We start from the raw sequence: 13,370 nt of genomic DNA, 5'->3' as shown, positions 1-13,370 counted from the left end.
TCGGTATTAGGAGGAGAGTTGGTGGCAGACAATCTTCCCAGCAGAACCAGGTATCAGTTGCAAGCATTTATTAAAGCACTTGTCAACCTTTTGGTGGGGCTCACAGCCTAGCCAGTGGACCATCAACAACATTAGAATTGGCAAACAACTATGTTTTAGTGAGACTCTCTCTTGTAAGACTTCTAGGTAAAACAATTAATTTACCAAACAGGGATAACTCTTTAATAGGAGCAACAGCATGACAAAGGCATTATTATTGGTAAACAATTGAGCCACATAAAATAATAAGACATTGTGGTACAAAATGTGGCTTAGTTCCAACTAATCAATTATGAAAGTTATCTAAAATTTGATGGTATACGTGGCTGCTCTCCCTAAATAAAACATGCTCTTGTACAAGTTGCAGAATTATCAATACCAATTAAATAGAAACCTTGCACTGCAACATTATCATTTGGATTTTCATGTGGAGGTAAAATGGATTTGTGATTTCAGTTTTTGGAGAATAACGTTTTTTTGGAAAAGAAGGCACAAATTAATTTAGAACCGTGAACTGACAACCTAATTTCCAAGAAAACATGTTATTTATGTGCAGTGCCTTGATCAGATAGATTATTAACTGATGAAGTGTTTACAAAGTTAAACTTTTATGACATATAGAAAACAGACCAAAGGCCATTAGTAGCTTGAATTCAGTTCAGAAGAACAGCTTCATGTCAGCAGAAGGGAATGCTAGATTGTGAAGTCTCCAAACTGTGAGGATTTGTTTAGAAATGTTCAAATTGCCAAAACTGAAAATAAGTTGTCTATTACAACTGGAAAGTCGTCTCAAGGTCATCAGAACTGAAAAAGACTCCAGCTCCTCAGAAACAGAAAGAAATACCTACACCATGAAAACTGAAAAGAGTCAGTTCAGTAAGAAATCAAAGAGTTAATTAAATAGTTAACGGGATTGAGTATCTGTAAAGAATTTCTGGAAGAAAGAATAAAACATTGTTTTGCTGTTTACATTGAAATCTTTCTAATTTGTCTTTCACATTTTTTTCTCTGTGTTCTTTTGTTAAAGAACACTGGCATGTGATTATGTTTAAAGACTAATCATCATGGTAACCAAAAGCAGAATTTCAACTTACGTTCCGTCAAAGCAGGTTTCAGTTTGGGATCTGATTTGTCCAATATTACCATCAGCTGGGATCATAACAATATATTGGTCCTGATACAGACTACTTTTGACAGGCCTCAAAATGATCACCTATAAATTATAGCTTAAATGGAGACAAATCAGTTGTTTAACAGCAACTCAAGATAACCATTCAACTGATAACAACGTTGAGGTTTGTATAGAAACCTGAAAATCTAGAGTAGTGTTGCAATCTCAAAAATCAATACAGCATAACAATGGATTTTAACCAGTGTGTCTCATCTAAATGGGAAGAGAGTACAAAGCAGCTATTGACTATTTTGGCTTCCGGTGACCCCGACGTGATGAAGACGGAGAAGTAACGGAAAAGAGAGAAAAATAGAAACAACGGACAACTGACGTCTGATGACAACAACAAGCGGCGCCGCATAAAACAAAGGTGAGCAGACACCTATTTATATCGAAGTTCTGCAATTGGAAATGCTAAATTGATTGTTGTCATTATACTGCAAGTGTCCTAGTAATAGTAAGTGGATAAAGTATTGATATAGTACGTACAGGTTTAAAGTCCCATGGGATTAGAGTCCCCATAAAAGCAATAAGGTACATATGGGTTTAAAGTCCCATGGGGTGAGAGTTCCCATAAAAGCAACAAAGTTTAATACGTACAGGTTTAAAGTTCCGTGGGGTTAGAATCCCCATAAAAGCAACAAGGTACATAAGTGTGAGGAGGTTTAAAGTCCATTGAGCAGGATCTCATAAAAGCAACGCTCACAAATTGTGGTGTATGATTGTGTTGTATGTTTTAAAACTTATATTGGGGAATGTACAGAGGGTGGCAGAAAAGCCAGTAGTGTCTTGAAGACAGGGATGGTGGTGTCTCAGCGAGAGAGAGTTAGCAGTGGAAACCTAACGGTGACAACAACGGCACTGCTGATAAATCTCGCTGAAAGGGTCAGTTGCTCGGTTGTACTCCATACAAACTGACTGGCCACCGGATTTGTCTCTGATTGGGTTAGCTGCTCGGTTATATTATATCCAAACCAACTGACTGCTAGACGGGAGGATTAAAACAAAAATACGTAAAATGGAAGGGGAATTTGATAAAGAGTGTGAGGAATACGGAGGATGTTCTTTCGACTTAATGTTGCCCGTAAAACAGCAGTAGGGTAAAGCTAGAAGTCAGTTAGTCAGTGGGCTTGCAAAGGGCAAACAAAAAACAATGATGGAGAAATATGATAAGATTTGGGAAGAATTACAACAACAGGGCAAAGTCCCTAAATATGAGGAGAGGGAGAAATTGTCACCGTTTTTAGGAAAAGCAGAAGACCAAGCTAAATTAGAAGTTGAAGAGCACATGAAGGGAAAGAAAGGGTCAATATTAGTTCGAAGAAAGTGGACAAAAGAAGGCGAGGAGAAAGAAGAGAGGAGGATTCGTCTGCACAACATGACGTTAGCCTGTATGGTGGTAGAAACATTACAAAACTGGTGAAGGAGACAGAAAGGCAGGACCATCCGCGCCATTATATTCTAAATCGCTTGGGGTACAATCACCGCCCCCATATCCTGTAACACAAATGCCACTCATGTATGTTCAAGAAGGGGTGTTGGATGTGCAAGAAGTAGGAACAAGAGAGTATGAAGCAGTAAAAGAGAGACTGGTGGAAGCAGTAGAAGAAAGCATCAGAAAGGTAGAAAAACTAACACTAGAAGCTGAACAGAGAGTTAAAGAAGCGGAGGATTCAAGCAGGGTGATAATGACGCACAGCAGGAACAAAGAACAGCCAAAACAAGGGAGACATTCATTATTGGAAGAGCCAGATGTTCACTCGACACCATATAGTGTTGAGAGCGAAAGGAGGGGAAGATTACATAGCTCAGGTCAGTTATTAGATGATGGGTTCTCAGACAGAAGGAGAGATTTAAGGGAAGAACGAGATAGAGACAAATTGGACGGGGGGTGGGGGGGGGGTGGGGGTGGGGGGGGGAAGAGTCTAAAAATAGTACAGATATTGAGGATGAAGACTCCCTGACAGAGGATGACCCACACACCTACCCCGTCACTTTGAAAGGCTCACTCACAATGCATACCGAACATGGCCCTCCAATGAAGCCCCTACCTGAACTAAGTTACAACCTGCGTCACAGAGACACATTACAACAACCCATACAGTATCAGCACCACCAAATGTCATTAGTATACAGAGGCTCTTATTTGGGGGATGTTTATCAGCCCTTTACATTTACTGACATGAACTGCATCCTGGATAAAATGCCCCCACCCATGGAGAAGTGGACCCTGGATGACTAAATTTTGCCAATATACACAAGGGCACAAGTTAGTTATGGGTGATTGGAGAGCATTGTTGGGCAAGCAATTGAATATGTGGGAAATACAGCAGATTGAAGCGTCTGCGGGGACCACCTTCCTACCTGATTCGGAACCATTTGTGCAGCATGCTACCTGTGTTGGAAGGGCAATGAGGGATAGATTTCAGATTCCACCGGGAGCGATGCACTCACTCACCTTCACAATGAAGGAGGGTGAGGATATGCCTGACTTTTTGGCTAGGTGTAAGGGCACGTGGACAGATACTGTGAGGAGCCATCCAGGGTCGGGTCAGTTACAGACCACGTTATTTAGGAATGCTGTTATGGCAGGGATGCCTAAGGAAATAAAAGAGGCAATGGAGAGTAATCCTGATATCCCAGGTTGTTCTACAGAACAGTGGGAGAAACATTTGACGCAAAACATGAAGTGTTACAGGACAAAACAGGATGAAGATAAACAGAGCAACGAGTCAGCTCAAGTGCAGTTGCTGAAGTTACAGCTCGATGAGGCTAGGAGGAAGGCTAATGATACAAAGAAGGCCTCCCAAAAGATGACTAATCAGATGGTTCAGCGGCCGTTGCCACAAAACAACCTCCCGAGTCTAGACCCAACACCTGATTGGATGCCACCCTACCCCCACTATGGGGGCAGGCCTATAGGTGTTTCAGGAGGAATGCGTGGTAGAGGAAGAGGCCGCGGAGGACCAAGAGTTCAGGCACCCAACACCGGTTTTGAACGTGGCCAACCTGGGCATTGGAGAAGGAATTGTCCCATGTTGTGGGGACCCCAGGGAGGCCAGGGATTGATCCGAGGACAGTATGTCCGCTCAAGTCAGCCTCCTTTTCAACAGGCTGCTCAGCCTTACCAAGCCCCAAATGCAGCTACAGCCCCAGTGCAAGGACAGTACCCCCAGACTATGCCAGAAGGGCAGGGGTACGAATATTGACGGGACCCAAGAATCCAGGGGCATGTGGGGTTGGCAGACCCCTATATGCAAATGAGAGTAATGGACAAGAATCTGTCTTTTTTGGTTGACACGGGTGCAAGATTTTCTACCATCACTTGTGATATACCTCGGTCAAACATGTCATCCTCCAGCGTCCGGTTAGTAGGGTTCTCGGGTAAACCAAAAAATCTGCCTTTGACGTTGCCACTGATCATATCAGTGGCCGGATAGACCTTTCGTCACTGGTATATTTCATCACCTGCATGCCCTGTGAATCTGATGGGCTGTGACTTGCTGGTGAGATGTGGGGTCTCGGTTCTGTGCGGACCAGACGGACTGGTAGTGACCTTTCCGAATGGTTACTCTGTCAACTGTTCTATGACAATGATTCATTCTGGATCCCAAATGATGCTATCACCGGACACATCACCAATGGCAGAAGGACAGTGGGCAGATATATACTGGGGACTCCTCGAACCCGAAAACAGGCAGAACAACGATATACAGTCTTTTATACAGCCAATGGCGACCCTGGGTTCAGATGCTGCATCCCTATGCTCCTCCTGCAGATCCCTTTCATGTTACCTTGTATTATGATCGTGATGATAATGACATTTATCAGCATGCATTCTATCAGCATTTAGAAGGGACTCAATGGGATATTTCCTCTAGTTGTATTCTCATAGGGAAAGAAGGTGTGGTGGGTGTTGTTGAACAGTTGGAATGGTATGAGATGTCTGAAGAAGCTATCCCTCATGGCACATTGGCCGTGCATGCTAAATATCAGGCCAAGGATCTGGGACCTATCTCCAAACGTTTGATGACGCTAACTGATTGGGTTTGGACTCAGATACCCGGTTTACAATATTCACCATCAGAGGAAGCCTACAGAATTATGTATAGGACAACTGACAAGGTACTGCTGGAACATAGGCAGATTGAAAGGTTTCATGGCAGGGAAAAAACAGACCATCCACAGGCTGCAGCGATGCTTGACACTCTACTAGATACCTTGTGGTCAGCAGGTTCAACAGTCACTGTAAACACGTCACAATAATCATATTCGATTTAATAGACCACACTCCAATTTGGCAGAGACAATATTTACACAAACCAGAGGCTGAAGCTGGCATTGCCGACACGATTGAGGATTGTTAGCAGCAGGGGTGCTAGAACCCTCCCGGTCAGCCTGGAACACTCCTATCTTACCTGTAGAGAAGCAGAATACAGGTACATAAAGGATGGCGCATGATCTTAGACAGATCAATAGTGTTGTTTCTACTCCAACAGTTCCAGTTCCAAACCCCTACACTGCGATGTCTGTGCTGACCCCTGACCATAAGTGGTTCTCGTGCATTGATCTGGCCAATGCGTTTTTCTGTTTGCCCCTAGCTGATCATTTGAGGGACATTTTTACGTTCACCTATAAAGGCCAACAACTACGTTACACAAGGGTCCCTCAAGGGTTCATTTTGTTGCTAGGGGTGTTTAATTAGATACTGAAACAGCAGCTGAAGGACCTAACATTCCCAAAGGGGGTGGTATTGATCCAGTATGTGGATGACATTCTTTTGGCGGCACCCGACCATGTTTCTTGTCTGGCAGCCACAAAGACTTTGCTGCTTCGCACGTATAAAGTCGGTTTCAAAGTCTCACGGGCTAAATTGCAATGCTGCAGACAAACGGTGTCTTTTCTGGGTAGAGTTATTTCCGCTAAGGGAACAGGTGTGTCTCCGTCTCATAGATCCTCCATTCTGCATCATACCAAACCAGTCACTGCAAAAGACATGCTCTCATTTCTTGGGTTGGCAGGGTACAGTAGACAATTTATTGCATCATATGGGGAGCTTACTTTCCCTCTCAGGGCCATGGTAAATGAGCAATGCATGAAAAATTTGTCGGCCCATTTGCAGTGGACCACGGAGGCAGACGTAAGTTTCATATCTCTTAAACAGGCCTTTAACGGTCCCGGATTACAAAGAGCCATTTTTCCTCGATATTTCTGAAAAGTTACGCACAATAAATGGTGTTCTTTTTCAGAAAAAAGGGGGAGGCAGGAGGTGCTGATTTATGTAAGTGTTACCCTTGACCCAATAGAGGACAAACACCCACCATGTACAAGAAATGCAGCAGGGGTAGCAAAAATTCTCCAAAAGGTAGCACATATAGTCATGGGCCACTCACTAACGGTACTGACGACACATAGTATAGTGGCCTATGTGAACTCGACAACCTTTACAATGCTGTCACTGCGGCAAACCAGGTTAGAGAAAATCCTGAACGCAACACATATAACTTTTACACACGAAGGAATTAACATGGCTGACAACATGGGAGAAGGAGAGCCACATATGTGTGAGGAAAGGATACAGAGAGACGTCAAAGTTAGGGCAGACTTACAGGCAATTCCACTAGTAGACCCAGAAGAAGCTGTTCACAGATGGTTGCTGTTACAGACATCCAACTGAAGGACTTAAAGCAGCCTATGCAGTGGTGCGACGGACAAGTAAGGGATTTGAGGAAGTGTTGACAGGAAAAGCGACAGGCAAAGAATCAGCCCAGTTGGCTGAACTACGGGCAATGATTGCTGCGTTAGAATGGTCAGAGGGAAAAAGAGGAAATATCTACACCGACTCTGCATATGTGGCAGGGGCTATATAGGTAGAACTCAGTCAATGGATTAGAGCAGGATTCTTAACAGCAGCGAAAACCCCAATTAAACATGAAAAAGATATGAAAAGATTAGCGGAGGCCCTAATGAAACCTGCAGAGGTGGTGGTGGTCAAGTGTAGAGGACATGATAAAGCAGACACAGTAGTAGCGAAGGGCAATCAGGAAGCAGACTCAGCAGCAAAGAAAGCAGCAGGGTATACAGCACAGTATATAATGATGCAAACAGGAAGAACAGTGTATGACCTGCTGCCTGCCTGTGATGCAAATGTGTTAATCAGAGCAGCAGAAAGCCTCTCCTCATGAACTGACAGTTTGGAGAGAGAGAGGGGCGACAGAGTCAGAAGGGATTTGGAGGTCACTGGACGGTAGACCAGTGCTACCCCCAGGTTTGATAGCTTCCATGCTCCAGGAAGCTCATGGGTAGACACATTGTGGAAAAACACAGATGCAGAGGTATCTGACACATTGGTGGCATCCGTTCTTGCCAGCAACGATTGAAAATTATATCAGGGAATGTAGAACGTGTACAGAATACAATGTGAGACCAACAGTAAACCACACGAGGGAAAATTCCCTCTCCCAAGAATGCCAGGTCAGGAAATAGTGATCAACGACACTGACATGATAGAGAGAGTAAACGGATACCGGTACCTTTTAGTAGCAGTGGATGCATACACTGGTTGGCCAGAAGTGATACCTGAGTAAAAGAAAGACGCAAAGACAGTGATCAAATTCGTGATAAACCAATACATTCCAATGCATGGGTTTCCAAAGAAAGTCAGGTCAGCTAATGGCACACATTTCAAGAACAAAGACCTGCAAGAAGGTGAAGCAGCTTTAGGACTGAAACATGCGTTTGGAACAGTGTATCATCCTCAGTCACAGGGAAAAGTGGAAAGAATGAATCAGTCCATAAAAGGAAAAATAGGAAAAGTGTGTGCCCAAACAAAGTTAAGTTGGGTGGAAGCCCTACCCTTAGCTTTACTGTCCATTAGAAGTTCAGTAAACTCTATCACAGGGTTTACCCCATACGAGCTAACAACAGGGCAGCAGTTCCCAGGACCAGGAGCTGGAATACAATGTTAGTGGGAGGAGGAGCCTCTCTAAGGTATAAACCTTACTATGACCAACTAACAGCTTTGGTGTCAGCTTTCTCCAAACAGGTTGGATCAGCAAAGGGGGAACCTACAGAGCCAGCCGCCATCTACCACGGATTGGGTCCTGTTGAAAGTCATCAAACGGAAATCGTCAGAGCCAAGGTGGACAGGACCTTATAAGGTCGTGGAGAGGACATCTCATGTGGTCAGACTACAGGGGAAAGGAGAAAGCTGGTGCCATTGGAGTCAGTGTGCAGTCATGGAACCGCCAGCGAGAACTCTAGAACAAATAAGAACAGAAAAAGAGTAGAAGGGTCTTAAACTTTTAACTCTTGCAGGAAGAGGGTTCTGGAAAAAGGTCTCTAAGGAAGGGTTTTTCTGGTGAGCAAAAGTGAGGACAGGACTGGAACACAAGAAGAATTTGTTTAAAATATACAGGAAGGTTGTGTAATGGATGTAATGTTTATCTTTGTAAGAAGCCCACACTACCCTCGGCTGTTGAGGTTTTTGCTATTCTTTTATGTATAAGTGTTAAGCCACTGTTAATAGAGGTATTAACCACGAGGGACAAACACACAGGTGAGGGAGAAAGTCCCAGGTACAAAAGAGCAATAGGGCAAGAGGTGGACAAATGTTTAAGGAAGGTGGGAGCCAGGTACACATCAGACATGATAAAAGCCATGGTATAACATACCAGTTTGACTTATGCGAAGTAATTGACTGTGGCCACAATCCAGGGAGCTGGAGAGGGTATGTTGTATACCTTTGTGTGCAATTACTATAGATGGTGCCCGACGTGGCATCATGTACTAACATGGACTGGGGTAAGATGGACGCCCAAGAAGTCGCCATCCTCAGATAATAGATGGAAGGGTCGAGACCATGTGAGCCTCACTAGGGGGCAACTCGATCATTCCTCAGAAATAAAAAATCCACTTTTGTTAACCCTGACAGGATTCACCATTAGCCCTGGTCCCGAAGAAGTATGGAATCAGTGCAAAATCAATGATAACAGCTTTTACTTTGTAATAGGTGTTGATCAATTAGGAAAGGATACCATGGGACTAGTGAATGTAACCTTGGTGGATCCTCCTATGCACCAGCCGAAAACCGAAAACACAACAAGCGTGGAGTTAGAACAAAGTTCAGGAGTTGTGGTGATAGATTGCAATAACATTACAAGAGATGACATTATTAGACTAGCTACCGGATATGGTGATAGGAACACGTGGCTGGACTGGATGACAGCTACCGCACCCTCAATGAATATGAGTAATTGTGTCGCATGTTCCTCGGCTAGGCCAACCCTTTTTACTACCCCAGCCCCATTGTTCTCTAATATAGACCCAGCAGGATTTCACTGCATGATGGCCCTCACCATGCAGGCAGACCCTCCAAATTGTACCACCTTAAGTGCTATTTTCCCACCTGTAAAGAATTCCATGTTACCTCCAGTGTTTACCCCAAGGGCCAACGATTACACTTGTTTCACTCGGAGTTCTAATACAATCTTGGGAGACATGCCCGCTGACTGGTGTCAGGACACGATTGATGTAACTGGCTGGCAGAATACTAGCTCAATGGTCTGGGCCAGAGCTAATCTATTTTGGTACTTTGGAGATAGAACACTACATGTTAGTCTACCTCCAGATTGGTCTGGAACCTGTGCAATGGTTCGGCTAGGGGTACCCTTATTCCTCTTAGGAGAACGACAAAAGGGAATAAATCCACATGTACGAACACGCAGGGATTTGTTTGATGTCACATCTGGCTCAACCACTGACATAGATGCAATAGGTGTTCCCCGTGGTGTACCTGATGAATATAAATTGGCAGACCAGATAGCAGCAGGATTTGAGAATCTCCCAATTATCGGTGCTCTATTCCCAGTCACGCCGAATAAAAATGTCGACCGAATTAATTATGTACATTACAATGTACTCAGGCTAGCCAATAGAACTAGAGATGCAGTGGCAGGACTTTCTGAACAATTGGCAGCGACCTCATTGATGACAGTACAAAATAGAATGGCCTTAGATATGTTGTTAGCAGAAAAGGGGGGAGTATGCTCTATGTTTGGAGATCAATGTTGTATGTTCATCCCCAACAATATGGCACCTGATGGCTTGGTAACCAGAGCCCTGGAAGGACTAAGAATCTTGTCTGAAGAAATGCATGAACATTCAGGTATTGATAACCCTCTAGGAGGCATTTTCAACTCATGGTTTGGGAAATGGAAAGGATTAATTGTGTCTGTGTTTATGTCCCTCGTTGGTATGATCATTATGTTAGTGTTGTGCGGATGTTGTGGTATCCCCTGCATTAGATCTTTGTTGAACAGGGTAATTATTACAGCAATTGAAGGGAAGGCTCCTCTGACCTACCAGATGTCACAGATGGAGATGGAAACCATGGTTCTGGCAAGAAGGGAAGCCTATGCATCGGAGAGTGAATGTGATGTATAAAACTGGTTTGTTGGTCTCATTTTCATGAGACCAAAAGGGGGACTTGTAAATATATGGCTGGCTGCGAGTGTAAATACACTCGGCATTCGGAAGCCTTTGGGGATGCTCCGTTATGCGTGCATGCAGGAGGAAGTCACGTGGTACTCCGTTTCGCAGGCAAAACAAGGTCACGTGGGGTCGGACATCCGGGAACGCAAGGAGGCGGAGAATTGAGTCAGATCAACAGCCAATCAGAAGACAATCCCACCTCAGTGATTGCATGACTTTTTTATTATATAAAAAGACTGGGTCAGGGACAGGAAGGTACTTTCTGAACTGACACACTATATAGTTTGTCAGGGACAGAAAGGTCTAGACCCAGAGCTCTGCATGCTTTATCCATTTACTCCTAAAATAAATTAAGAGTGTGAGACCGAATATCTTCTCCTATTGCTTCATTTAAAGAACACGCAGGACTGGGCTCACACAGAGAAGAAAGTAAGTTGGTAGATTGAGCCAAAGTCCGACACTTCTCATTCTATCGTGGCAACTTTCAAACCGATTTTACCTGACAGTCACAGCTACTTCCTCACTCCAGCTTAAGTCAAAATACAATCGAGGTGCTCTTAGGTAATTGTGACTGATTCACAAAGATTCATGAGTCTACAGAGCTGCGTAGGATCTAACTGCAAGCTGTGGAAAGTGGATAGGTAACACTCCTCATGGAGGCAACATAATTACAACCCTCTAAATGAAGTGAGTGGGGGAGGGGGTAATAACCTGCCTAACGTCTCCCTAATCCTGATCACCACCTTTATGGGGACTCCATAAAGTTAGTATGCAAAAATTGTCACAATGTGCTGAAGTTCACAAAGGATGAGTTTGAACATACTGCCACAGAAGGCTCTACTTAATTGGGCTGCAACATACAATACAGTGCATTTTGTCCCTTTTTTTGCCTCATACAAAAGCTTTTTGCTCTAACCAAAATATGAATGAAAATATGTTTGGATATTTCCATCTTCTAACTTGTACATCAACTCTGCTGTCTAATTCTACAAATTAATTACCAAAGTGCCTGAACCAAAATCTAAATCATCACATTTCTACTGCCTTTTTCCAACTTATATTACATCCTTATTCTACGATAGTCAGACAGCATACAGCCTAACAACAAGCCCTTTGGCCCACCATGTCACTGCCAACAAACACTAAACTACACTAATACAATTTATCTGCCACAGCTATGGCATTTTAAGTGGCTCATCCAGGTGCTTAGTAAATGATGCAAGAGTAGCTGCCTCCACCATCCTCTCAGGAAGCACATTCCATTCTTCTACCACCAATTTCTACTTCCATTCTATTGACTGGGACATTGGAAAATTAATACTAAGCTGTTTATGTAACCAAAGGTAACATGGAGGAAACAGATGGAAAAGTGCCCTCCTTACTTCAAACACCCTACCCACCTATACAACTATACATTCACATGAACACAATGAAAAGTTCTGCCATATTTAAATTTTACCTACCAGTATATAGTAGCTAGTGACTTAAAAAGTGGCTTTGGTCTCTGCACAAATTCTCTGCATTGCTCCCTATAAGAAAACCTGCACTGACTGGGATATGAAGGATTGTCTGTTAGAAGACTGCCCAAGACAAAAATTGGAGCAAGGCAAGTAGGTCTTTTCTTTTAGCTTATTCAGTGAGGATCTGATAGCTCATTCTGACCCTGAAGATTTAGGCCACCATTAGCACTTAATAGAACTCTTTCTGAGGAAGGAGGGATTTATTCTATTAAGTGGTAAATTGTAAAAATTGTTAACTTGTTGCATTGTTGCACAAAAGACTAAGGAAGCTGAATGATCAACAGACTTTGTTATTTTGCATAAACATTATGAAGTGCAACATTGTGTTTTCATAACAAATAAACTGGAGCCTCTTAATGCTGTTTGTTTATCCATCTAATGTGCCTTTTGATGAATATGACTCATTCTCTCTACTTTGCAGTTCAAATCAAGCATGCCAACAATGAGACTTAACACAATGAAATCCAATGTTACGTTTCAAAGCATAACTACTCAGCCAGAAAAGACCACAACAGAACTTTTGCCATCAGTTAGTGCAATTGCATACACTGTGCTTAAATAAAACTTTCAACAATGGATGTTATAAATGATTGGAAAATATCTGGTTGTCATGTGCTTTGTAATATTTGAGAATGAGTCCATTGTAATTACTGTGCTGGATTAGTTGCCATACAGGTTTTGAATTTGTATCCCACAATGGCACATTGAGAATAAATAAAGATGGTTATTTGCAGATGGCAACAGAAATGACCTAAGAAAAATTCAGTTTTATTTTCAAAACTGAGCTGATTAAAAGAACATCCTTCTTGGGGAATTTCTCCTGGCCAACACTAGATGGTTTACTCTTAATACTCTTGGAATGACTCCCTGGGCCATAAATATTCTGCTTAGACAGTCTCTTTGGATGAAAGATGATGTGCTTTCTCTCAGTTGGATATATTTCAAAATAGCTGAAGTCTAATGCTTAGCTCTGCCATATACAGGTCAGGTGGTGATCCAAGGGTTCGGTAGATGATTGTTTAGACATTTGTAATTCTAACTGGGGAAGAGGGGAATTACAATGCTATTAGGCAGGAAGTAGGGCACCTAATTTGGGAATAGATGTTCTCAGGGAAATGCACAACAGAAATGGAAGGCTGTTTAGGAAG

General features: G+C 43.0%; 2 protein-coding genes across 5 annotated transcripts in view; one reads left to right on the top strand and one right to left on the bottom strand.

The window, feature by feature from the left end:
- LOC140483843 (microphthalmia-associated transcription factor-like) overlaps positions 1 to 13,370 on the bottom strand; it is a 293,041-nt gene that overhangs the window by 88,063 nt on the left and 191,608 nt on the right. The window lies entirely within an intron of this gene.
- Positions 697 to 12,867, top strand: LOC140483842 (uncharacterized). Its single transcript, XM_072582538.1, has 2 exons — positions 697 to 1,580; positions 8,242 to 12,867. The coding sequence occupies exon 2, from the start codon at positions 8,942 to 8,944 to the stop codon at positions 10,652 to 10,654; it is 1,713 nt and encodes a 570-aa protein (XP_072438639.1). The 5' UTR covers positions 697 to 1,580; positions 8,242 to 8,941; the 3' UTR covers positions 10,655 to 12,867.

This window comes from Chiloscyllium punctatum, chromosome 12 (assembly GCF_047496795.1).
Source record: "Chiloscyllium punctatum isolate Juve2018m chromosome 12, sChiPun1.3, whole genome shotgun sequence".
Classification (NCBI taxonomy): Eukaryota; Metazoa; Chordata; class Chondrichthyes; order Orectolobiformes; family Hemiscylliidae; genus Chiloscyllium; species Chiloscyllium punctatum.
Note: the sequence above shows the minus strand (reverse complement) of the source record. Positions and strands in the feature narration are given on the sequence as shown.